The sequence below is a fragment of the Akebia trifoliata genome, chromosome 3 (genome assembly GCF_017979445.1).
Source record: "Akebia trifoliata isolate Shusen 1 chromosome 3, ASM1797944v1, whole genome shotgun sequence".
NCBI classification, from domain to species: Eukaryota; Viridiplantae; Streptophyta; class Magnoliopsida; order Ranunculales; family Lardizabalaceae; genus Akebia; species Akebia trifoliata.
Genome location: NC_141377.1, coordinates 43,076,287 through 43,103,920, shown reverse-complemented (window position 1 = coordinate 43,103,920; position 27,634 = coordinate 43,076,287). Strand labels below are relative to the sequence as shown.

Genomic DNA, 27,634 nt, shown 5'->3' with positions numbered 1-27,634 from the left:
GTTTTGCGAAGAAACGGGTGAATTTATAGCTGATAGGATGGGCCCACTGCAGATCTCGCTTGCAATGCTACTTGAAGTTGAGAAATTTTGAAAATACCCCTACACTTTTTTAAAAATTCTATGTGTCTACATTCTAATAAGCTTAATTAGGAAAGCACCCCTAAGAGAGGAACCGTAACGTAAGTGTTGGATGAAAAATAAGACTCCGAGATCCTAATTGGACGGTGTGGATGGAAAAAAAAACAGAATAGTATGGTGTGATGTACTTTTGTACAGAATCTCTGATTCGAAGTTGAGAAGACCTCGTTGAAATTAATGCGAAAACTACATTTCGAAGGGTTTTAAGGGTACTTGTGTCAAATCAATTTCCGAAGGGATAGGTAAAGTTTTGGAGTGGTAAATTTGAATATATTTGAGGGGTAGAAATGTCCCCGTAAACAACTGTAAAGCAGGCAATGGCCGGCATTTAATTCCAATTTGGATTGAGACGGTGGGTGCTCATCAATCATCATGTGGTATCTGTGCGCATTTTAGCGAGAAGCGTTAATTACTTGGATTCATTCATGTGCGTACAAAGCAATTAGAACTTCGGAGTGGATGGGTTTTGTGCATTTAGGGACTAATAATAATATTATTATTACTCTTCCCTAATTACCTTTGTTTGAAAATCAAGTCTCAATCCAGCAGCATCTGGTGTGATTTGATTAAAAGTCAAAATCATTGATAATCCAATTCTCGAAGCAAGAAATGTTCCTGTCATATTCCTCTTTGTACAACTCCTATCTTGACTCCACCCTTTTGTCTATTATCTCAAATTAATTAATGGAGTTTGCAAATTCACAAGTTTTGATCAAGGATTACATGAATCTTCACCGATCTATCTTTTGATTATATAGGAAAAATGTGTATGTTCAAAAAATCTAATGATACATTTTGTTTTATTTATTTATTTATTTATATATATTGTGAATCAAGGTATTTGAGCCTAGCCTTATTACGTACCCAACCAATCCTTGGGCACATGCAATCCTCTCTCCCCACGCCCACCAGGTAATTTTTGGAATAAATCTCTAAGATAGAATTTAAACACAAAACCTCTGCTTTCTAAATAGTCTTGGTCATCTCACGAACCCTTAGGGATTAAATCTAATTATACATTACTAGTGAATATTGACACGTGTTCACATGAGAATGATAATTTAAATCATAATTTTAAAACTCGTCAAGTTGACTCAAAACTCAACTAAATCAACGACTCGATGGTGACTCGTGGTGGAAACTTGACCCAATACATTTCCACAAGTCGACTTATTAACTCTATCGATTCTTCGAGTCGAGTTGATTTGACTCAAAAATTTTAATTTCTTTTTCTTTTTTAGAATTGCTATTTTGGTAAAAATAAATCACAAGAATGTGTCATTTTAGGGTATCGAACGAGTTCCTCATCTTCTTTCTTTTTTTTTTTCTTTTTTTTATTATAAAGAGATCCATTGATTCTCCCTCTTCAAGATTCATCTTCTCAAAAACTTATCTCTTCTTCACAAAAAAATATAGAGCATTGTTGTAGATTCCTTCGAAATCTCAAAGGAAGATGAATATGAAGAACCTAATGTGAGTCTCTCTCTCTCTCTCTCTCTCTCATCATCTGTTGTCCTTCCCCCATTTTATTCGTCCATTGAAGCCTTGTGATATGAAAATAATTTGTGAGTTTGTTTGATTAGAAGTTTAGAACTATACAGAGTGTAGACTAAGTTTCATAGGGTTAGTAGAACTCTCGAGAATCTAGGATAACTATAGGTTCGAGGAAAAAATAAAGTTATATCTATAGAGATTTCTTTTAGTACATGTCAAATCCATTTATTTTTTTTCAAGGGATAAGTACTCTTTATATTATGTCATACATTTTACATTAAATGAGATAAAAATTAGGGTAATTCTAGATTTGAGTAAAGAATAAATTTAAATCTATAATATCTTTTACTTAGATCAAATTCATATTTTTTTCCGGGGGGGGGGGATATAATGTTTAACTTATTTTTAATACATTTTATTATTTATTCGACTTGGTTGAGTCGACTCCCGAATTTTCGAGTCTACTCCACTCAATGGACTTTCGAGTTGAGTTGGATTTCGAATTTTAAAACTATGATTTAAGAGTCGTGCTAGAGTGACTTCAAGGTTAGACCTCATCTCACACATCTTACCGAGAAAGTGTATAGGAATCATAGACTTTTAGTTCAGGGTGTGTGATGTGAGGTCCAATCTTGAGGTCACTTCAATATTATTCTAGAATTAAATCCTACTGGGAAGATATTCGATAATTATTATGATTAGAAAATTCAAATGGTAAAAGTTATTCTGACATAATTGAACATAATTTGCTTAGAAAATGAATAACTATACAATGGAAATGTTTCAATACCAAAGGTGCAATCTGATTTTGATAAGCTTAGGGGTCAAACTCAAAACCAAATGATAATAAGTGGAAAGGCCTAGAAGCTTACAAGGAGAGAGACAAGGCAATGAGTGTCCACATAAAGACTAAAGTCAACATGTCCCCGCACGTCTGGATTGAACTGGGCCAAAGCACGTGGAAATATGAACTAAGTGACATGGAAGAGAGAAAGACCAGCTCTAATACCATGATAAGTTTAAGGGATCCAATTAAAAATCCATCGACAATGAGTCGAGAGACCCAAGAACTTATAAGGAGAGAGACAACGTAACAAGTATTCGCATAAAGTCTAAACTCAACACACTCCGAAACGTGTTATTGTGTTGCATTTTTATTTTTTTTCTCATGATATGTTTGTCAAAGTATGATAATGGGGTTGGGTGGTAAAATTGAAGCTGGTAATTGAAAGAGGTAAGCAAAGGATAGCAGAAATAAATTTAACACCCACACCAACCATGTGGCCTTTCACCACCAAATCATTTTCTTTCTTGCTAAAGTTGACCCTTGAAGCCAACGAACAGCTAAAGAAATAAATATTTTTGAGTTTATATTCTAGGGATTAGGGATTAGTGCTTGAGGTGGTGGTTTGCTTGAATCATTAGAAAAACAAGGTAACCATAGAAGGGATTCTTGAACTTCGTTCCTCTCATTGAAGAAAATAGATTTAGATTGTAATTATAATCATGTGGTCGATAAGATATAGAGGTCAACGATTTGATTGTCAAAATAAGCTTGTAGAAACCTTATTTAATAAACAAAACTTGTAACACCCATTACCCTTTATTAGATATTTATGTTTAAATTTCAAAAAAACCCTAGTACTTAGAAAAAAAAACAAGAACCCTAAGAGAGTGATGTCTGAGATTTGAAATGTATGACTTTGAGGACTCTATGGGCCAGCCTAGTAAGGGTTCTTGTATTTTTATAGCTACACAAGTGTAGGAAAGGTCACATTGGTTGTATAAAGTTGGAGCTCATGGGGACACTTGGAGAGAGACCAGACACCCATTTGTCCAAGATCTTTGTAGGCAAGGTGGGGGCCCATGTAAGACAAGGAGAATCACCCAATGGATACTCTCCAAGTGGAAGTAATGGGCAATGGTGTTCACTTGTCTGGTTCTCAACCCTTGTGGAATTGTTTTCAGTGATACTGATAAGTCAAGCCCACCCTCTTTGTTTAAGATTCATAATAAATTGGTTAGGTGGATATACGAGCACATTATATTGATGGAGGTGAGAACAAGGGACTTTGATTTGTAAGGGTGATGGTGATTTGTTTCCCTTAACTCACTACATTGATTTATAAGGGTGTGAAAAACCCCATCTATCTATCGCTTTATATGGAAGGTTAAGAAATAATTTCTTAACGGGTCTCGTTAATGTCTTCCCTTAGGGCACACGTTAAAGAGCAATAAATTCACTTGGGAAATTGGAATCTTGGGATATTTTGATAAAAACAAATTTTGTTAAAGGTAGTTTCAATATAAAATTTAATTTTTCCTTAGGGGATTGAATAAAGTCTCACGAATCAAATATTATTATCGTGAAAACCTAAAAGTAATAAACATAACAAAATAATAAAATTTATAAATAATTACAAAATGAAGGCATTGATTCAAGTTTGTATCTCCAATAAAGAGATTGGTGACACATAAGCGCTTTTAGTTGTCAAAGAGTTGGAGGTGAAGAAGAAGCTTAAGATTCAGACAAGTAATGACGTGGATGTCGATGTATGATTTTTTTTTTTTTTTAATGAACATTTTAAGCAAAATTGGGGCTAAAAACCCAATAAGATGATATTTATCACATTCTCACACAAAGCCATAACTACATGTATTATATGAATATATATGTCAGGTAGGTAGGAACCTCTATGTTCACTGGCATCTACTTTTAGATCATTCCCCACATCTTGTTTTTTGACCATCCAAAAAAATATAACGAATCGATGGTTTCAATCACTCGATCGCATCTGCTAAATCGCCTACATAGGACCCATCAAACTTGTACCTTCCTCTCTTCCCTTGGACAAGTACCAAATGTACAATGCAAGTAGTTTGAATAAAACCAATTATTTTTTAAGTCAATCTAATCATGATTCCTCACATTATACAAATAAAATAAAATAAATAGCAAATATATTCACTTTGTCTCTCAGAGCTAAGCACATTTTAAGCCTATAACAGGTGTAATCATAATTTTCCAAGTCGACTTGACTAAGACAAATAAAATATATTAAATTTAAAATTATTTAAAATATAATTTTAATATTTTAAAATGAATAAAAATATTTATTTTTTTATTTTCCACAAAATATTATGTATAGATATATTACCCAGTTGAGTTTTTGACCCAACTCAATATATTTCCAAGAAAAAATGATGAGTTGGTTCCATCGAATTTTGAGGCCATATCACCACGAAATCTAATTGAGTCAACTCACTGAGTTTTAGAATTACGGATTTAATCCTAGTTTTATCCTTCATCACCATGATTAAAAATCAGCTCAGATGGATGGTGCAGATGCATCAAAGAATGACATCATCATGACTCAAATGTTATAATAAAGTATATAAATCCAATATATAATATGAAAGTGTATATAAAATGAGAACGCATGCTAGGAGGAATAAAATCGTTTTGTAGGGTAGAGATTTAAGTATCTTATATCTAACAATCTCTTTTTTTGAACATTATATCTAAGAATCTTATTTTATACACTAATGGATTAAAAGTATTCATTTAACGAGCTTAATTTAAACACCCCATGTGCTTGTTAAATCTCATGAAACATTTATTAAAAAAACAACTTTCTTCTTCTTCTTCTTTGAGAGGTTGTTAAGGGTATATATAACTATAGGGAATAATAGGTCGTTAAAGCCTATAAAGGTGATTTTAGAAGAGAGGGGCATCATTGCTTCATTATTTATTTCTTTGCTTAAAATATATAAAAGATTGATGCGATAGTAAAAGATTAGGTTCCTCTATTTAATTAATGGCTCTAGCTAATCAAGTCTTTGTTGAAAGAGATTGAGGATTTTATGAAGGATAATATTTTTATTCTTATATTGTCATGCTAACTTTCTTTTATGCCCCCTCCCCCTTCAATTTATATATATATATAGTATGTCAGAAAAGGACATTGACAAAAATAAAAATAGAAATAGGAGGAACGAAAATAAGAAAAAGTAATAAAGTAACAGAAAAGAAGGGAATAGTTAATCTTTGATTTCGTGGATCACTCTCATTGATATAGATAGTTCCTTGAAAATTTCAAGAATTTTTCTCATTTGAGTAGAATCCCAAATCAAAGAGCTTTGAAGAAGAAATGAAAGTAATGAATCCACCATTAATAAATCGAATGATTATCCACAAGCTTAAAACAAAATTTTGGTATGTTACAAAAAAAGTTGGTGTGGCAATATAAACTATCATACTCCATGACTAAGGCGGTGTTTGTTTGCGCTATTTTCCAATGCTTATTGCTGAAAAAAATTAAATTCAGCACTTTTGTCAAAATAGCGCGTTTGTTTACTTGTGCTTATAGCTGAAAATAAGTGAAAAAAATTCAGCACTATTTTGATGTTGAAAAAAAGTGCTGAAGCGGTAAGCACTTCGCTTTTTTCAATACGGACAAGTATGCCCTTTGTTTTTTGAGCATGGACAAGGATGCCCTTATTCTTAAAAGGATATTACCTCTTATATCCCATGGATAAGTATATAAACACCCAAAAATTAATAAACCCACACCATAGCTAAATTATTTTATCTTATATGGGTTAAAAGTTTGGAATGAGTTGATTTTTGGTGAGGATGATCTCTACAATGAGGAGATCATCCTCACAAAAAATCAGCACATCTTGAAACTTCTAACCTTATCAAAACAAGTTCAAGAACCGTAAATTGTCCCTTTTTTTTTTTGAAAACTATTTTTAACGAGTTAGAAGTTTCAAAATAGGCTGATTTTTTGTGAGGATGATCTCTAGACCATATAAACCATCCTCACTAAAACTTTACTCATTCCAAAAACTTTAATCCATATAAAACAAAATAAAAAATGGCTATAGTGTGGGTTGCCCTTATTAATTCATAGGGTGCTTTTATAATTACACATCCTTCATTTCCATCGAAAATTATTCATCCAAAATTAAGTTCTTTTTAAAGTTGATTTCAAATTTTGGTGACTTGTATGACATTATTATTTTTAATTTGAAATTTGTGGGCTTTTATAAATATAAATTATTATTTATAAATTGAAGATTTGAGTATTATTTATTATTTAAAAATAAATTGTATTTTAATTTTATAAGAAATAATATATTTTATTGTGTTTGATAATAAATAAGCATTTGAAACATACAAACAATGTATAATATGATTGTAAGGGTAACAAAGACAATTTATCAGTTTCAGCAATGTGTAACAAACATGATTCAACATCTAAACAAACAACTTTTTCAGCACTTAAATTCAGCGCTTATAAGTTTCAGCGCTTAATGCTATTCAACACTTATTTTTTTCAGTTTAACAAACAACACCTAAGGCTTAAAACGGTTCATGTTCAAATCCTACCAACTAAAATCATATTTGAATTGTTTTGTTTTTACTAAACTCATATCTAGATCTTTCTCGATCAAAATAATTGATTCAGGTTGGATAATTTCTAACCGGTCAAGGTTATTTAAAGAAAAATTGCTAAATGTATGACAAAAAGTAACTTGAACTCAAGTCCTCTTTCTTTTTGGAGAGAGGCCTTGGCCACACCACCCAACACTTGGTTGATGAAGAAAAATATCTTGAAAAAAAAATATGGTCAGTATCCCTTTACTCCTAAGAATGACTTGTGGAAAAAAACACATGATCCCAACCCTTTAAATGCAAAATCCAATGGTTGAGATTCATCATCGGGATAACTATATTCAAGATTTGTGTCATCAAGATACTCATAAATCTAAACCATTGGATTTTGTTTTTAAAGGGTTAGGATCATGTGTTTTTTTCATAAGCCATTCTTAAGAGTTAATGGATCCCAACCCAAAAATATACTTATAAAATAATATATCAATCGAATATAGACAAATATAGGAATGGATCCGGATTCAGATCCAACTCGGGTCAAAGGACATCAATTCATTTTTTAATTCAAATATACTTGAAAGAATCAAACCTAGTAAATTCAGATTCAGGTCATTCGAATTTCAGATAAAATCCGACTCATGTTAAGCACTATCCACGACCCACCCATCTGGATCAATCTTCTGGATCCATGGGTTTTGGCCCACCTTCTAAAACTTATCTAGATTGATGATTTCTAGCCATTGCTTTGAGCATTTTTCATCATGCGCCTGACCCATGAGTTATAAAAAAAAAAAAAAATTAACCTTCAAGCTCATGATGAGAAATGCTCAAATCATAACCAACAATCCAGCTGACTTGTTGTATTCTCATCCTTATGACAGAAGACCAAGTTTCTAATGGATCATTAATGTGCAAGAAAAGTGTTATATAGGTGGTGGCTTTGAGGGTGCGAAGTCATTGAAAATGACAGCAACGTCCATCCATGAGGGAACTTGTAATACCCACACTTGTAAGCCAAGTACTTCATTAAGGTAAAAAATAGCAATAATTTAATTTAAAGTGAGTGGAAACGACCCACTCGTGTGGTGGTCACAGCTTTTGATTTGATGATTACCTCTCTTCAAGGTATAATTAAAGGTAAGAAAGTGATATGGGCATCTTTTTTTTTCTCTTTCTCTAGCGCATTAGATGTGTGCGTGTGATGGTTACCTTTCATCTCTTTTGTTTAGAAGATATAGCTAGCTAGAAATCCCGTGTGTTACACGGGATGCAAAGAAAAGAAGAAAAAGTGGAAAAGACACAAAGCTGGGGAAGTTATCTTAGTGCAAAGTTGGATTAGATTCTCATCAAATGGTTCAATCTTAAATCCAATTGGAAGGATGTGATCATTCCACCTGAAAAAGTATGGTTTGTCTGTGTTTCATCTAATATGGGTAACGAGAACTACTGTGGACTTTTGCTCTTACTGATCTCTTCTGTGGATCCCATTAAATTTTGGGTCCCACCGTTTGTATGCTAGCCACGTGGACTCTTATTTCGCTCTCAAAAGTTTCATACCTGGAAGTAAATCCCCTCTGTAGCACCTTGTAGCATAGTTTCAATGATTGAAAGAATACCACACCAACGACACAGCTAGATCCGATACTTAAATATTGGGAGTGTAATGGTTGTTCATTTATAAAGAAATGGATCTACATAAATAAAAAAACTTGTTTTTTGATTTTTTTTTTTTAAATCAAATCTAATTATGATCACAAAATGCTGAGATGTAATTTTTTTTCTTTTTTTTTTTTAAATCTCTCTCTTTCTCTCCTTCATTGAAATTGTACTACAAGATTGTTATAGGAATTGTGTGTAATAGAGGATTCGCTTCTTTTAATTAGATAATTTATTATTAAGAGCAACTCCAACGCACTTAGGCTCGTAGGTGTCCCCTCCCAATTGTCGCTTTGCAGATACAAAACCTCGAGGAGGGACTTCAATGCACTCGGCCTCTAGTTTTTTATTCTTAAAAAAATTAAAAAAAAAAAGAGTGAATTTTTCTCTCTCTCTCTTTACTTATAGATAGGAAAAAAGTATGGCAATTATGAGCCATTTTAGTATAATTGGATTTTGTGGGGGAATTAAAAAACAAATATTAAAATATTTTAGAAGAGCAATTTTGACCCCTACCCTTAGCGTGCCAATCCCTTGAATAGTCATAATTACTCTCTATACATTAAAATGTCTAGCAAGTAATGCCAAATTTGCGTTGGATTTGCTCTAATTCTAATGCGGATGTGTCAACTCAAAGCCAACATAGAGTACGCCTATGACCGTCCATCTGTCTCATCTCATAGGCAAGAAAATGGTGGATACCCCCACCTATTCAACAAAACACTTGAAATACATCCAACAACAAGCTCCACTATGTCACTTTTTGTTCACTTTTTATGGGTTGGTATATAGTTGATGGACGCTTGTGTCCAACGAGCAATGATTTAGTGATATTTGGAAATAGTCTATCAGGCTACAGTAACTGAAAATTAAAGTGAACCAGTTGGATAGGTTTTAAGGTTTTCCAGATACACATGGCATAAGTTTATTTGGTAATGGATGCTTTTCTTCCCAAAATTGAATCACAGCAACGAAAATTTTTTGCTCACAGAATCTGGGATCCACCAATCACATGAGCCCATGTATTTGATAAAATGTTAACCCCCAATTTACAAAACTACCCTTGTTAGGCTTAACGACTGCACTTACTGTCATGTTCATTTTGAATGCAAAATCGAATATACTGGAATGACACAGCTAGTTACTGCAATTCTCACAAATCTGACGGGATGTGCACATACTGAGTAAAAACCAAATAAGGTTATGTATGCATCTCCATGTCAGAATTGTGAGAATCACAGTAAATCCTGTGTCACCCCAGACGACTCACACAAAAAGCTCAATTACATACTCACACACGGACAGTCATTCCGTTCCATCACCATCACGGCCTTTGGTTACTTACTTGGGTTCGGGCTCACTATTCGACTTTGATTGTTATGGACTGGTACCAAGATTGAATCGTAGGCAAGTGGCCAAGATTGTGCCCAAGCATGCTCAGCACGGACAGAATTCCAAAATCTACAATATGTACACGACTCTTAGATACAAGACCCATACATTTATTTTTTTTCAATCAGGTTTTATGGCATGAAAGTACTGCTCTATGTCAAACAAGTGACTTGCTGAGTAGCGCTCTTGGAGAACGTTAGGCTATGCTTGGATCAAGAGAAGTGGAGAGAAGCGAGACTCAATTTCTTTCCATCATGCTTGGATTGATAATTTTGGAATTTTAAAATATCTTAAAAAGAGATTTAAGGGCAAAGATAAAAGTATAAAATATTTTAAATAGGCTTCTCCACTTTTGGAGAGAGAAAACTCACCTTTCTTTTCTTTTCTTTTTTTCTCCTCTCCCCACTTAACAATCCAAACAAGAAAAATGGACTCATTTATTTTCTCTTCTCTCCTCTCCATTTCTCTCAATCCAAACACAGTGTAAGAGTTCCTCGTGGAGTCATTCTGTTGGCCAACACTGCGTGGTCACTTTCCATCAAAATGGGCCATTTGTGCTTCTATGAGCTCAATGCATTATTTTTGAGTTTGTGCTGTTGTCAATCCTTCAACATAGCATCATGATTCCACTTGCAACAGTCGAGTTCATTTCAAATGAACAATAAGCCACATTCATAGGTATCTAGAAAATCCACCTGCATGCACAACACCCTAAGACCTACTATACTACCCAACACCCCTAAGATACAAGGTGACACATTTTTTTGACCCAATAGGCCCATGAAGTTTTGATTGGTGAGTTTACATCCATTAGATCCAAGTCAACTAAAATATCCAAAAACACTCGAGGCTCTCAATTCGACTTTGATAGTGAACACAACTTTGATCTTGGATAGCTAGGCTGGTGCATGGGCGGGATTTTGATCCTAGATCTGTGGTATATTGCAGACTTCATCACCTCACCAAGGTGGCACCTTAAGACTTTAGTGACTCATTTGCCTACTCAAAAATTTTACTTGCATTGTATCATTTGGTCCATGTACAAGAGCTAATAACATTACAGATTATGCAGGATTACATACCAAAAACCCTTTTTTGGTTTTCTTTGGCAGTCTCTAATCCCCAAGAGGTCTTCCTCCTTCACTAGCAAAATCGTTGAATATAGTTACCAAAATAACTGAATCTTTTTTTTTCATAAGACCTGCATAGAAATAGATAGTCTTACGTTAGCTTATCATCCAAAACTTGTTTCAGAAATAGTAGGATGGAAGGAACAAAGGAGTTTGTCACTCTGTATTTGACCAAATATGACCAGTCAGTCGAAAGGAGCAAATGGGACGAGAAGAATTTCCATGGGATGGGAAATGGAAAAAAGATTCTTAAGTTAGCTTATCATCCAAAACTTGTTTCAGAAATAGTAGGATGAAAGGAACAAAGGAGTTTGTCACTCTGTATTTGACCAAATATGACCAGTCAGTCGAAAGGAGCAAATGGGACGAGAAGAATTTCCATGGGATGGGAAATGGAAAATGCTTATAGCTAATTCTTTGCATCTAACCAAAAAGTCATTTCTTCTTCCAATTTTATTTCTTCCCAAATTCCTAATACCTACTTCTAATGTGGTACAGTGTTATTGCACCATGATCAAATAACTTGGAACCAAAGGATAGGTTCATTTCTTCTTCTTTTTTTCAATATTTATTCATCCAATTTGAATATATATAGTGGTTTTAGGTGGCAGCATTCATTGGTTCATCACCTCATTAGCTACGCTTTTGCTGTCGAAAATGTCTAAGAATGAAGCTGTCTGCATACAGAGGATAGTTTTTCCTGATCAGACCCTTTATGCATTTCCAGTAGGAGAAATCAACCAACTTTCCATCCTTCTGGACTATAAACATGCATCTAGAGCTCTCAAAATCTGGATGGTAGCCGACCTGTCAAAAACAGAAACAAAATTCATATATGATCAAGAAATCAAAATAAAAAAAGAGCACTAATCTTAATGCATACACATGCAGAAATGTGTTATATTTAATAAATATAAAATTGTTAATTTGATAAAAATAGTGACATATATGTCTCAAATACTTGAACGTCATGTTTTCTCCTCCTTAACAAACCCAATTGAAGAATTTGAGACCACAATGATGTGGTATAATGATTTTGTTTATAGACTTGATATCTAACATTTTGAGGAAAAAAATATCATTAAAAAAAGAGAGTATAATCAGTATATGTTCATGTACCAATAACCAGCTTCAAGAGTCTCTAATAGTGTTTATGACATTAATGGATTGAGTTACATCTTATTTGGTCATTCATGTAGTTTAGAGTTGGAGCCAGTTAAAAAACTTCCCCCAATTTTCCTTTCTCTGCATACTTCCTATAGCAACCTTGAATACTTACTAATATTTAATAAGAAAATGTATATAACTCGCTGAGAAACAAGTTGGCCTGTCTGAATCCTGGTTGTAGGTTTACGCAAGTTGAACCTGAATCTAGAGATTTCAAACAATGCTTGTAAGTCCCATCTTCCTGGTAACTCAACTCCCTTTATGAAATCACAGTTTAAAAAGTAGAGTACAAATTATGAATCAATACCCACATGTTACAAAATAAGGAAATTGTAAAAGATTATCTTTCTTTTTCTTTTCTTTTTTTGATAGATGTAAAAGACAAGACCTCAAAACCTAAATAAAAATATTTGGCTGCGTAAACACTGTCAAGGCATGTTAGATGCTTCATAAATCTGTTACAAGTAATTCCCAACATTTTAAGAAAACTCATGTATAGGTCAGGCCTTGAGTCCCAATGCATAGGTGGGAGAAATGCAAATAAATCAGGATAAAAGTATATTATTTCAACCCATCCGAGTATTGTGCTAATTGGGGAGGTTAAAATATGAAGGGTGGTGTTTGGCTCACAATCTTCGGTTCACAAAAGGCTCACAAAAGTTTTGTCCTATGTGGCTTAAAAGTTTTGGATTGGGCTGATTTTTTGAGAGGATGATCTCTATGGTGAGGAGATCATCCTCACCAAAAATCAGCCGAATCTGAAACTTCTAAGTCCATCAAAAGTGGTTTTAGAATTGTGAACCATTGATTGTTTACCAAAAATTTGTAAACCACTTATGATGGACTTAGAAGTTTCAGATTTGGCTGATTTTTGGTGAGGATGATTTCCTCACCACAGAGATTGTCCTCACAAAAAATCATCCCAATCTGAAACTTTTAAGCCACATAGGACGAAACTTTTGTGGGCCTTTTGTGAACCTTAGATTGTGAGCCGAACGCCACCCAAATATGAATTACCTATATATTTTTGTATTCAAAAGGCAGGCTAAATTGAATGGTGAAAACAACAATAATTCAAAACATTTAACCAAGAAACTATAAAGTATGACAGAGTCACTAGGTCAAAAATGTCAGCAGCATCACATTTGAGAGCATAATTGCAGCTTCCAAGGTAGTGTATCGGGGTGAATGCGCTGGCGTAAAGACATGAATGTAGTGTTTGTCCCCGAAAAAAAGCTACTACAAAGATTTTGAAATCTTTCAAGAAAATGAGTCTAGTTTGAGAGAAAGAACGAAGCCATACTGTGATGTAGTTGATTCCACATCCTATCTTCTTTTCAAACTGTGGATGATATGGGAGTAACCTTTCCAGGACTACTTTCTCGTGCTCAGTGCTCAACTTTTCACCACTTCCATACCTTCAATAAGAATTCACAGTTGAAAATAATGACATTATTAACCCCCCTCCCCATCCAAAAAAAAGAAAAGAAAAAGTTGACTGTATAAATCTCATTATTCCAAATCAAATCCCCCTAGGAATTAGGCTAGGACCAGTACAAATATTAGAATACTCCTAATAGCAGATAGAAATGAAAAGAAATTGTCCACAAGACCCTACTTATGTCATAATAAATTCATTTACTTGTGCCAGCAAATCGTCAACATTAAACATAAAAATAATACTTAGTTCACAGAAACTTTCTAAAAGAAAATTGACTCCACTACAGTGTACTCAAATTCCAGTGACTTGTCTAAGAATACAAGGTGGATGATACAATCATAATTTTCTTGCTCCACATCAAAATTGGAAGAACTGGGATTTTGATAATTATAATTTCCACATATATGTCTGATGTTTTTGAATAATGATCAAATCAGACTAACAAATCTAGGGCATTCTTTGTAGTAATGTTAACTCTATATACAACTGCTTTAGCCAGCATTAAAGGAAAGCAGATTTTGGTATATACACAAGCCAAATCATGCTCTAAAAGCTTCAATGCACCTTGGTGAAAATACATGAATCGACAACCATCTAAAATCACTTTGGGCCAGACAACAAAACTGCCATTACGCTGGCTAAAAGTAGTCAATGTAGAGTTATTTCTTTGTAACTGAATAACTCGATTCATAAGTGGATAAGTTCCATTATGAACTATCTATGTTAATGGATTAGTTCTATCCAAAACTTGAGATATAAGGGATGTAGTCCAAAAAATGATTCATAAGTGGTTGTTAATGAAGTTGAAGTTACCAAATTAAGAGGAGTGAGTATCAATTTATGCCCAATTGCCCCAAATCTAGTTCCTCGAACCACATTTTCTAAACGAACCAGAGCCAATCCGAATTGATCTCGTAATAGATCCACTAGCTTAATGTGGGGCATTACAGGTGATTGCTAGAAATGCATCATATTTAAACTGTAGAAGAATCCGGAAATCTGATCTCATAGAATCAAGAAAATAAGATATTCTTCTTGATTATTCTTGATTACTCTTAACTTTCTAGAATATTCTTGTAATGTTCTACAATAGGATAGTTGGTTTATTATTCTAGAATATTCTTGAAGTTCTAGATTATTCTTGTAATAGGATAGTTGGTCTATAAATACCACTATTGGGGCATTTGTAATGATCATCCAAGAATTTTCAATAAATTCAATTTTTCTACATGGTATCAGAGCACTAGGTTCTGATCTAGGGATTACCTATGGCGGGTCAAAATCCGTGGAAGACGGCTTTAACCAGTGCGACTAGTAAGGACTCAGTGGTGTCAGGGGAAAGCACCACAAGTCCGAACCTGAACTCCTCCATCTCATTTAGTGGTTCAGAAGGGTCCACGAATTCGTTCCAATTAAATATCCACCGTCTAAATGGAAAAAACTACACGGAATGGTCGCAAATCGTTCGTTTGATTTTGGAAGGCAAGGGGAAGCTTGGATATCTGACAGGAGAAGTGACAAAACCTGCCGATGTAGATTCGACTCTCAAGACCTGGAAATCAGAAAATTCTTTGATTATTGCGTGGTTAGTGAACTCAATGGAACCCGCAATTGGCAAGCCCTTCATGTTCCTGCCGACGGCCAAAGATGTTTGGGAAGCAGTCAGGGATACGTATTCCGATCTAGAAAATTCTTCGCAGATTTTTGGTTTAAAATCCAAACTTTGGCACGCGAAACAGGGTGACCGAGATGTAACCTCCTACTACAACGAGTTGATGACATTGTGGCAGGAGTTAGACCTCTGTTATGATGATGTCTGGGAGTGTGCGAATGATAGTGTCCGGTTCATGAAACGACAGGAGAATGATCGTGTATTTATGTTCTTAGCAGGACTTAACAAAGAATTAGACGAGGTGCGGGGCCGAATTTTAGGGAAAACTCCTCTGCCAACAATTCGTGAGGCCTTCTCAGATGTTCGGAGAGAAGAAGCACGGCAGAGTGTGATGCTTAACAACAAATCGGTTCCTAGTACTACTAACTCGGAAGTAGAAAGTTCTGCCCTTGTAACTCGAGATTTTCAGGAGGAGGTGAAGAAGGATGGTAAGCGTTCTGAACGGCCGTGGTGCGATCACTGCAAACGTCCGTGGCACACACGGGAAACCTGTTGGAAAATTCATGGCAAGCCTCAAAACTGGAAGAAGAAGTCTGGTGGAGCGGGGCGTGCACTTCAGGCCAGTGTCTCGGATCAAGAGCAGCAGTCTTCTTCAAATTCGTTTCCTTTCACCAAGGAGCAGATAGACCAACTGTACAAGATTCTCGAGTCTCAGAAAAATCCTACTTGTTCTTTGGCTCAAAAAGGTAATTACCTGAAAACAACTCTCATTGGTGTCAACCCTGATCGCACCTGGATCATCGATTCAGGTGCAACCGATCATATGACAGGGTTGTCAAATCTTTTTTCTTCGTATAATCCTTGTGCAGGTAATCAGAAAATTAAGATTGCAGATGGCTCTCTTTCAGCCATTGCAGGAAAAGGTTCTATTATAGTATCTCCATCACTCACTCTTCACGATGTTCTTCACGTTCCCAAACTTTCCTGTAATCTTTTGTCTGTCAGCAAACTAGCCCGTGATCAAAATTGTCAAACTAATTTTTTTCCCAACTCATTGTGTGTTCCAGGATTTGACCTCGGGGAGGATGATTGGCAGTGCTAAACAGAGTGGAGGACTCTACTTCCTTGATGATGGATCTGAATCGAGGCGACAATCTCAACAAATAAGTTCCTGCTTTGAATCTATTTCTGTTTTCAATAATAATATTATGTTATGGCATTTAAGATTAGGTCATCCAAGTTTCAAATATTTAAAACATTTATTTCCTAAGTTGTTTGGCAATAAAGATCCATTTATGTTTCATTGTGAAATATGTGAATTTGCAAAACATCACCGTACATATTTTCCTTCACAACCATATAAACCATCAAAACCTTTCACTATTATTCACAGTGATGTTTGGGGTCCTAATAAGATAAGTACACCTTCTAGCAAGAGATGGTTCATCACATTTACGGATAATCATACTCGACTCTGCTGGGTGTATTTATTGAAAGAAAAATCAGAGGCCGAACGCGTTTTTAAAAATTTTTACAATATGGTGCAGACTCAATTTCAAACTAATATACAAGTTTTCAGGAGTGATAATGGGAAAGAGTATTTTAACGCGACCTTGGGAAATTTTTTTCTTGAAAAAGGAATAATTCATCACAGTTCTTGCATCGATACACCCCAACAGAATGGTGTTGCAGAAAGAAAAAATAAACATCTGTTGGAGGTGGCTCGTGCATTACTTTTTACAACTAAAGTTCCCAAGTATCTATGGGGAGAGGCTGTTTTAACTGCTGCGTACTTAATAAACAGAATGCCCTCCAAAGTTTTACAATTTCGAACTCCTTTCCAAGTTTTCACAAATTGTTTTCCAACTACTAGACTTTCTGCTGATCTACCTCTAAAAATATTTGGTTGTACGGTTTTTGTTCATGAACATCGAAAAATTGGAAAACTTGAGCCCAGAGCTATAAAATGTGTCTTCATTGGTTACTCCCCAACTCAGAAAGGCTATAAATGTTTTGACCCGATATCGAAAAAATGTTTTGTCACAATGGATGTTACATTTTTTGAAAAACAACCATATTTTAAGGATATTCATCTTCAGGGGGAGATTTTTAAGGAAGATTCATTTAACTCGGGCAATGTTTTTCTCTCAGATGATGTGTTTCTCTTGCAAGAATCTGAGTCTAGTATCTCTGCACCTACAGTAAATGGCCAAGATTCATTCCTTGAAAATCCTCCTATTATGAGTGATGTTTCCCCTGAGTCTAGACCTACATTTGAAAAACAATTTAAAAATCAGAATTCTGAACAACAAATTTTGGAAACCGAAAATAAGGAACAACCTACTATAATGTCACAACATGATAATAGATTCAAGGATGGTGACCGAACTTGGAAAGGGATTGTTTACTTGAAGAAGAATCATAAGAAAAGGAAAGACGAATTGACTCTACAGCACAGCCATGATTCTGAACCAAGGACGAATCAACAATCTGAGTCTGTTACAGGTAATTCTCTTTCTCTTTCCAACAGTCAGTCTAAGCCTTCTGATTTAGACATTCCTATAGCTCTTCGTAAAGGGGTTAGATCTTATACTAGTCATCCACTGTCTAAATTTGTATCATATTCGAAATTGTCATCATCTCTTGCTGCTTTTACCTCTCAATTGTCCAGTGTAGAAATTCCTAATAGTGTACAGGAGGCTCTAAAGGTTCCAAAGTGGAAGGAAGCAGTACTTGAAGAGATGAAAGCTCTTGAGAAGAACAATACTTGGAGTGTTGAGGCATTGCCAGCTGGGAAGACCACTGTTGGTTGTAAATGGGTCTTCACTGTGAAGTACAACTCTGATGGTTCAGTGGAAAGATATAAGGCTAGGTTGGTGGCAAAGGGATTCACCCAGACATATGGCATTGATTATTCTGAGACTTTTGCTCCTGTTGCAAAATTAAACACGGTGAGAGTACTTTTATCTATTGCTGCTAATCTGGACTGGCCCTTGCAACAACTAGATGTGAAGAATGCCTTCCTCAATGGTGACTTGGAGGAAGAAGTGTACATGGATAGTCCGCCGGGCTTTGAGGAGAAGTTTGGCTCAAGAATATGCAAACTAAAAAAGTCCCTGTATGGTCTCAAACAGTCTCCAAGGGCTTGGTTTGAGAAGTTCACACAGTCTGTCAAAAAACAAGGATATTCTCAAGGACAAGCTGATCATACCTTGTTTTTCAAGTTTTCTCATGAAGGAAAGGTTGCTGTGCTAATATAGTTTATGTTGATGATATTATTCTCACAGGTGATGATGTGATCGAAATAGAGAGATTGAAGAAGAGCCTTGCTTTAGAATTCGAAATCAAGGATTTGGGAGCACTAAGATATTTCCTTGGCATGGAAGTTGCTCGTTCAAGGAAAGGAATCGTTGTCTCTCAACGAAAGTATATTCTTGATCTTTCGAAGGAAACCGGGTTAAGTGGTTGCAGACCGGCTGAGACTCCCATAGATCCCAATGTAAAGCTTTGGGAAGAGGAAAGTGTTCCTGTTGATACTGGTAGATACCAGAGATTGGTTGGAAAACTAATCTATTTATCTCATACTCGACCGGATATTGCCTTCTCTGTCAGTGTTGTTAGTCAATTTATGCACGCACCTTATGAAGAACACCTCGAGGCGGTCTACCGAATTTTGAGATATTTAAAGTCTACTCCTGGAAAAGGTCTGTTTTTCAAAAAGACAAATCAAAGGAGTGTTGAGGTATTTACTGATGCAGATTGGGCAGGTTCAGTGAATGACAGGAGATCTACTTTAGGGTATCGCACCTTTTTGTGGGGAAACTTGGTTACCTGGCGAAGCAAGAAGCAAAATGTTGTTGCCAGAAGTAGCGCAGAGGCTGAGTTTAGAGCAATGGCTCAAGGGATCTGTGAGGTATTGTGGATATACAAAATCCTCGAAGAACTCAAGATGACTGTGGAACTTCCTCTGAAGCTGTACTGCGACAATAAGGCTGCAATAAGTATTGCTCACAATCCTGTCCAGCATGATAGGACGAAGCACATTGAGATTGATCGACATTTCATTAAGGAAAAAATTGAAGCTGGAACTGTTTGCTTGCCGTTTGTGCCTTCTAGTCAGCAAACAGCCGACATCTTGACTAAGGGGCTTGCTAGACCTAACTTTGAACATCTGATAAGCAAGTTGGGCATGATTGACATCTATGCACCAACTTGAGGGGGAGTGTAGAAGAATCCGGAAATCTGATCTCATAGAATCAAGAAAATAGGATATTCTTCTTGATTATTCTTGATTACTCTTAACTTTCTAGAATATTCTTGTAATGTTCTACAATAGGATAGTTGGTTTATTATTCTAGAATATTCTTGAAGTTCTAGATTATTCTTGTAATAGGATAGTTGGTCTATAAATACCACTATTGGGGCATTTGTAATGATCATCCAAGAATTCTCAATAAATTCAATTTTTCTACATAAACCACATGGGAGAATCAATTCTTGAGTGTTTGGTAACCACCAAGGTTTCTAAGTTCCACAGCAGAATTCCAACTCATCGTACAAATGATGAGCTAAAAGTAGAACTAAACAATGTGGAACATAAGCATATGAAATGAGACACTCAATCTTGACACTTGTCATGAATTTGTTAAGATACGTTATGTAATTATTTTATTTTAGTATTTTAGGATACTAGGATGTGTTGAATTAGTAGTTTTCTTAATTAAGGAGTCTTTAGTCATTAATTAGGAGTTATTATTTTAGGACTCTTTATATTTTATTAATTTAGGAACTTTAGTAATTTAGTATTTTATCTTTTCAAATCATTGGAGTCATAACTCTATATATTAGAGATTGTAGTTCATGATTTTGGCAAGCAATAAAATAAATAAAATAGTTTTCGAGGAAGATCCCCTTTAGGTGGATCAATTTTGTCCATAGGATCCTATCATCTGGTATCAAAGCATAAGATCTTGGAGCCTAAGATGGTGACTGTGCGATTGGAATCCGGTGGACGACTCTGATGGTCCCAACACGCACTGATCCGAAGTCGCTCCGAGTGCTCCCCGTCCCCTCGCAGCGGCCTGGTACCTACCACAAACATTCTGACACTCAAGTTAGAGAGACAAAGGAACAGTAATCAATACTGGCTAGTCCTCGGTCCTTTCAACCCCCCCCCCTACAATAGTGCTTACTGTGCTATTTAACACCCCTCACTTTTCCTAGGGTTCCCCCCCCTACAGACTGCAGTATAGGCCGTAATTATGGGATTTCTGCTGATTTTGAGGGGTTGTTTACCTGATCAAGATATCTTGGAATGATCGAGTTTATCTGTTATGATTGCATCCGGGATTTTTGGAACTGACGTGCACGCAACAGTATTGCAGTTTTCTTGAGGTCTACCCTGCCTTGCCTGGTTGGGCTGGCTTCGCTTAGTGTTGTGCTGTCCTGCAAGTCAGGTTAGGGAGGCCTCTGCTCTGGCCTGCCCTGCTTGCTGGGTAGCGCTTCATCAGCTGGTTTGTGTCAGGTACCCCTTGGCCAACTTGGACACGTGTACGGCCAAGATTAATGCGCAATTATTTCCTTTTACAGTGACTGTTAAGGATCTAAGCGAGAGATTCGATGCGTTGGAGCCACGGATTGAACAATAGAACACCAATATTCGCAAGCTAAGAGAAGAGATGCGAACGATCCGAATAATCCCAGATCGTTTGGTTGATGATCAACCTCCAATTCGAGAAGCACCACGTGTTCCTGATGTTGTGCATCAAAGGGGAGAAAATCAACAAGGAGGTACGGTAATTCAAGGTCATCCGCTTTGTACCGATTTTTCGAAGTTCAATGGAGATGATCCTGAAGGCTGGATTTTTCGGGCTAATAATGTCCTTGGCTTCGATTCACCCAACCTGAGATGCTATAGCGTTCAATTGGGTTAATGACATGGACCTAATTCTCTCGGGTCCTACGTTTTCACTTTGATTCTCAGGAGTTCGCAGATCCGAGTGCGGCGTTATCTAAACTCAAACAAACTGATACAGTTTGTGTATTTCAAAGCCTATTTGAAAAGCTTGCCAATCGGGTTACAGATTTACCAAAACCATTTTTAATTAGTTACTTTGTCTCAGGGTTACGTGTCGACATACGTGCTGAAATTCAGTAACTTAGGCCTACCTTACTAGCTGAAGCCTTCGACTTGGCTATTCGCTATGTAGTAACGATTAAGGTAACCCAAGAATTTTCTTTGTGCCAATCAACACCTCTTGAACCTAAAGAACCTCCTGAACTTCCTCATATTCATCAACTTTCCCCAGTAGAGCAAGCAGAGCGACGATCAAAAGGTTTTTATTTCAATTGTGACAAACTATTCAAACCGGGGCATTGTTGCAAGAATCCTCAACTACTCCTTTTGGAGGCCGACGTGAACATGCTTAAGGACGAAGTTGCTATTGAAATTTTTCTGACTTGAGCATAAGTCATTTTGAAGAGGGGTGGAAGTTAGGATAAGTTATTTAATTATTTTATTTTAGTTATTTAATTATTTTATTTTAGCATTTTAGGATACTAGGACACATTGAGTTAGTAGTGTAAATACGTGAGGTTCAAAGCGGTTTTGACCTCATCTACTTGGATTTAGGAGTCACCACCATTCAAAGAGTTAAGGTGTGAATGGACACCATAAAAGAAGGTTTTGAAATTTGATTTTTAAGCAAGTAGTGACTCAAATCTGGTCGTCACCTAGAGGTAAGGAGTAAACAGATTTGGTTGTGAGACAAAGAAGGTGTTAGGCACCTACTCTCACCCACCAAGTTAGTGGTTACCAAAGATTGGCCAAAAATGAAGTTTAAACTAATTTTTTTTTTGTCTTTTTGAAGTTAGAAACCTCAATAAATGACTTCAAATACCCTCAATCAATAGGGCTCAAAATGGATCGGATATTATCAAAAATCCGAGGGAACCGAATCCAATTTTTGGCGGGTTTGGGTCCTTTTAGTATATCTGAATTAAAATATGGGTTGATGTCCCTTGACCCGAGTCGGATATGGGTCGGATATGAATCCATCCCTATATCTGTCTATATCCGAATGATATATTTTTTTGTATGTTGTATACTATATTTTCATTTTTTTTTAGTTTATTATTCATCAACAAATGTGTATTATGTGTAGTAGTCAAAGATCTCTTCAAAAGGGGAGAGGTCTTGAGTTCAAATCACATTTAAGCAACATTTTTTAATAAATTACTTTGAAATGATTTGAAATTATCCGACCAACCCAAATCAATTAATTCGGTCGGATCAGATCTGGATATGGATTTAATGAAAGTAAAAAAGAAATCGGGCATGGTTTATGCTAGTAGGATCTGATTTGGACACGAATAAGAAATCCAAATATGAATATGGGTAGACACATATCCGGCCCGAACCGACCCGTTTTAAAGCCTATCAATCAACTAGTCTTTGATGGTCTTTACACCTACTTGAGTCTGACCAATCATGATCATCAAAGGGTAGAGATATCAAAGCACTCAAAGTTCTAGAGAATTCATTAGAGAAGGTAGAAGTGTCCAAACCCTTGGAAAGTGGTCAATTTCTAGAAAAACTACGAGCAATGACATGTAATTTACAATGGAGAATTAGGACTTTTAGGACAATTGCATTAAGTAAGCTCCTAACAACTTTAGGGAATAAGAGCAAAAGTCCTAGAGTTTCTAGAGGTTGCTTGTGAGTGAGCAAAAAGGTCAAGGACTTTTAAACTTGGTCAATTTGCATGGAATTTAGTAGACTAGATCTTGAATTAAGGATAGGAATGATGGGCTTAAATGTCAATTACCCTAATTGAGTCTCAACAAAATAGGGGCAAGAGGATAATTGGGTTGTGGGGACCAAAGGTGACAAAGAGAAGAGCTTAGAAGAATTGGGAATTTACTAGGAAGTCAAGGTTGTAAAATTAGTGTAGTCATAATGCATGGGCAAAGTGGGAAAAAGGTTGGATTTTCTTGAGGAATAAGCAATTAAGAGAGGGGTTTAAGAAGTAATTTCCTCAAGCAAATCTAAAGTACTCAATTGCACTCATTCCAAGCATTAACTATCTGACCAAACCTGGCTTTAGGTGAGTAAAGGTCAGAAAAATTTTATGAAGAACAATAGGCCAATGAAGGCCAAAAAAAATTTAACCTGGACATTAGGTGTGTGAAGACCAACACAAAATTTACGCTGACATTAAGTGACCAACGGCCAAGGAAAATATTAAGCTTGGCAGTTGGTCAATGAGGGCCAAGCTTATATTTGCATTGTTTTTTGGAATTTTGTGATTTTAAACATGATTGAAGTGGGTCCCACTTGATGATTTGAAATTTCTTAGGTTGCACATTCTTCACCGGATTTTGATGAACTCTCATGCTCGGTTCAAGCAAATTGGGGTGTCTACAAGTAGTTTTCTTAATTAAGGAGTCTTTAGTCGTTAATTAGGAGTTATTATTTTAGGACTCTTTATATTTTATTAATTTTGGAAGTTTAGTATTCTAGGATTCTATCTTTCCAAATCGTTGAAGTCATAACTCTATATATTAGAGGTTGTAATTCATGATTTTGGCAAGTAATAAAATAAACTAAATAGTTTTTGAGGAAGATCCCCCTTGAAGTGGATCAATTTTGTCCATAGGATCAATGGACCCTATGAGAATCAACAACTATGCTATTGGTTGTGTCCACTGGAATTAAATCTTTGATCACAGCTATGGATGTGAATATATTCGTTCTTCTCGAATGGGTCAAGTGTAATATTCCATATTCACGTGTGTCAAGTACGCAATTAGAAGTTTAGAACTAGAAATTTGAGGTCACAAATTCGAATTTTCAATCCAATTTCAACAACAACAACAAAAAAAACCCATTTTTAATTGAAATAATTGCATTTAATCATCAAAGATAAAGATAAAACCTTACTTTCCAGAGTGAAGTATCATCCTAACGAATCCGACAAGGGGTACGGTGTCCTCTAAAATTCGATCCTCCCAATCGTCCCACTCCTCTCCTGCTCTCGTCCCCTCGCCCGTAGATTCCTCATTGTCATCAGAAAGCTTGGAAGATCTCCTCTTCTTCGTAGATTCCTCGCTCTCGTAGTTGGGCGAGATAAGAGGCTTTCCCAGTAAATCTGGACCGTAAGAATCCTGAATCCGCACCTTTCCTCCGTCAGATGCAGCTTTTAGAGCACGAAAACGAGGTTGGAGCGGAGTTATGAAGGAAGGAAAGCTGAGGATAGAAGGAGAGAAGGGAATAGAAGTAGGATTTATGCGAAGGAGAAGCGAGGGTGAATTAGAGATGGACGCCATGGCTGAGCTTCAGCTGTTCTACTGTTTAAGCTAATGTGCTTCAGATCACACCATTTTTCCTTCTTTTGCTCTGTTGCTTGGATGCAGGTCTCTGCAGCTTCATCTTCTATCGTCACGGATAAAGGTGGGATATTTATATTTGTAGATTTTGAATAATGGCGGATATATCCTTTGGTCAACCTAAAGTTCCAAATTCATAGAAGAGGTTAGCTGTCCCGGGCGAGATAAACCATTTAACTCAGTTTATAAATATATATTTACAAGCAAATAGTAATAAAAATAAGGTAGATGATAAATTCCTTAATCCTAAGATCATATTTTTATTTATATAATAAAATTTTGAATTATAAAAAATATTAATTATATTAATATAAAAAAAATACATTATCTCAGTTGACTCAACCAAAATTTATTGATTTAGGAGAGATTTTCAAAATATGGTCCAAGTCATCTCATTTGTTAGATGAGATGCTTGTTTGAGTCACATTGATAATCTATAATGTTAGTGAAATATTGAGATGACTTGAGCGAATCATCATGGTCTCGGAAGATAAAAAATTGTCTAAAGCCACTTTTTGAGTTGTGACATCATCACATCGTTCTGTTATTAATAATATATGATTTTATTATAAAATCACACCATATAATAAAGAGTCATGCTTGGATGACATAGAATTTACTATGATTCTCACAATTTTAACGTGGACATGCATATATAATTGTAGATGATTTTTACTCGTATCACAAGAAAATATATATATGGTTATGTGCACATCCCACGTCAAACCTGTGAGAATCGTAGTAAAATTTTTTTTTGTCATTTCAACATTTTCCTATAATAAAAACACTTTCGAGATTTATTGGTAACATAGTGATGTGGTAATTTCATTTGCCCGTAATAAATCATAAGAATTAAAAAAATATTAAAGATTGTTGTTTGTCTAGTGCCATGTGGAAAAGAGAATTGTTGTCACAAATTTTAATTCGAAGTTGATGAAACAATGACTTGACAGCATGTGTATCAAACAAGCAACTGAAACCAAAGCACTCAAAGATGGGTTCCTCAATAATTCTAGATTCAATGGACATTGGGATATTTATGAAAAAGCGATCAACTTTTAACAAATGTACAATTCCGACTCACTGTTCATTTTAATTACCAAAACGTGAATGATAAAGAAAGGTTTTAAAGTAAGTATTTCACAGGTTTAAATTGACACTTTCGCAGGTTTAAAGTAATTAATTGAAAATAATCACTTTAAACTTGTAAAATTTGTTTGTTTAAAACAGTTGAATTTGTTATTGCTCTGATTTTTTTTTAATGAAAACATCATCATTCACATTTTGATAATTAAAATAAGCAGTTAGTCAAAATCATAAATAATCTAAGGACATTTGCTTGCATGATTCTTCAAATAGATTTTTTTTCTTTCTCTATTTATTTTATTTTTATTTTTATGCTTATGATAATTGAGAGGGGATTTTGAGGACCAATACATCTTGACAATTGTGTCACAAAAATACAATCATCGATTTTTTTTTTTATGATTCATATAATATAGACGGAATCAAATAAATCAAACAAGAATATCTTAACTCTTTTTAAAGATTGATTATTTATTTTTATCTTTTTTAATTTTTTTTTAATTGTTTTACTGTTGTTGTTGTTGCTTGAACTCCACATTGGTAAAGTACTTGATAATTTAATTATTTTTCTTAAATATATATTAAATGATTCACTTATATTATTCAATTTATTAAGAGAGATTCTATTACCACACCAACTTTTGCTAATGCCACCCTAATTTATATGTAATTCATTCAAGAATTAGTAGCACTTGGGGTGGCATTAGCAAAAGTTGGTGTGAAAATAGCAACTCTCTTTATTAATAGACTTTCTAATTTATCTCTATAATCTTTTCTTTTTTATTTTATTATGAAAGAAAAATCCCTTTCTAAATATTAGGTAAATATCTCACCTCTTATCTCTCTGGTTCTTTATATCATGATTTCAAAACTCGTTCGAGATGCATCACCCCAGGTCTTGATATCGGGCATGGATGAGATGGACAAACAAATCAATGTATTGGATGAGATTTAAAATCTCACGTTCATTTTTTTTATTGTTGAATGAGAAGTCTCAAACGTATTAAAAACCTCATCTGAGATGACCCAATCTTATTTATGGACGAGACAAGATGTCAAAACGAGTTTTAAAACAATGCGGAATTTATTTAAATTTTTTGTAATAGTTTTATCTATATTTTATCATTTACTACACATATATCATGGTTCAGGCATTAGAAATAGATGGGATCTACTAATTTTTTTCAAATCTGAAGAATGTTTTCAAAGAACTCTCTGGATCATTTGTCGACTGATCATTCATCAATCCAGATTCCAAAGACTTAATACAATTAAGATTTTCTATTCTTCATCGTAATGGGACCCAAATATGGACCTCTTCAGATATAAAAGCCCATTATAAAAGATATCAAATCCAACAGTCAAAAAGAAAAATAATTCTGTTGTTGATCAAGAGTGTCCTCCCCTCTCTGACATGGACAGTGGGTCACAATGGGCCTCTGATCACCTCATGTGTATTGATTTTCGATCAGCACGATATGTATCCTATAATTACTCTTCATATACAATTATACACTATTGTGAAAGATGACCAATCTGTCCTGATACGTTTGACCTTGACCTTGACCCAATGAAAGAGCCATGATTTCAAGTTGTCGTGGGTGTATGCAGGGATGATCTAGACCTACTATACCAATTTTTTTCCTACTGGGATCGAATCACAAATCGATACGAGAAGAAAAAATCAGTTATGTGTTATAGTTTGCTCTAAATTCATGGAATACAATGCG

At 35.3% G+C, this 27,634-nt stretch overlaps 2 protein-coding genes across 2 annotated transcripts; one reads left to right on the top strand and one right to left on the bottom strand.

Annotated features, from left to right (window-relative positions):
* Window positions 1-11,074: 11,074 nt before the first annotated feature.
* Window positions 11,075-24,903, bottom strand: LOC147407147 (protein DCL homolog, chloroplastic-like). Its single transcript, XM_086435557.1, has 4 exons — window positions 24,373-24,903; window positions 13,682-13,796; window positions 11,841-12,018; window positions 11,075-11,282 (listed from the first exon to the last, which is right to left on the bottom strand). Exons 1-3 carry the CDS (start codon window positions 24,756-24,758, stop codon window positions 11,845-11,847), a joined length of 675 nt encoding a protein of 224 aa, XP_086291683.1. The 5' UTR covers window positions 24,759-24,903; the 3' UTR covers window positions 11,075-11,282; window positions 11,841-11,844.
* LOC147407148 (uncharacterized) lies at window positions 15,088-17,723 on the top strand. The gene is made up of 2 exons (XM_086432913.1): window positions 15,088-16,177; window positions 16,499-17,723. The coding sequence occupies exons 1-2, from the start codon at window positions 15,088-15,090 to the stop codon at window positions 16,531-16,533; spliced, it is 1,125 nt and encodes a 374-aa protein (XP_086289039.1). The 3' UTR covers window positions 16,534-17,723.
* Window positions 24,904-27,634: the final 2,731 nt, after the last annotated feature.

Excerpts from the sequence above, each read along its gene's own strand:
- LOC147407148 (XM_086432913.1), top strand. The coding sequence starts at position 15,088 with ATGGCGGGTCAAAATCCGTGGAAGACGGCTTTAACCAGTGCGACTAGT. Across the intron at positions 16,178-16,498 it reads TTGTTCTTTGGCTCAAAAAG|GATTTGACCTCGGGGAGGAT; the intron begins GTAATTACCTGA and ends TGTGTGTTCCAG.
- LOC147407147 (XM_086435557.1), bottom strand. The coding sequence starts at position 24,758 with ATGGCGTCCATCTCTAATTCACCCTCGCTTCTCCTTCGCATAAATCCT. Across the intron at positions 13,797-24,372 it reads ATGATACTTCACTCTGGAAA|GTATGGAAGTGGTGAAAAGT; the intron begins GTAAGGTTTTAT and ends TTCTTATTGAAG. Across the intron at positions 12,019-13,681 it reads GTGGAATCAACTACATCACA|GTCGGCTACCATCCAGATTT; the intron begins GTATGGCTTCGT and ends TGTTTTTGACAG.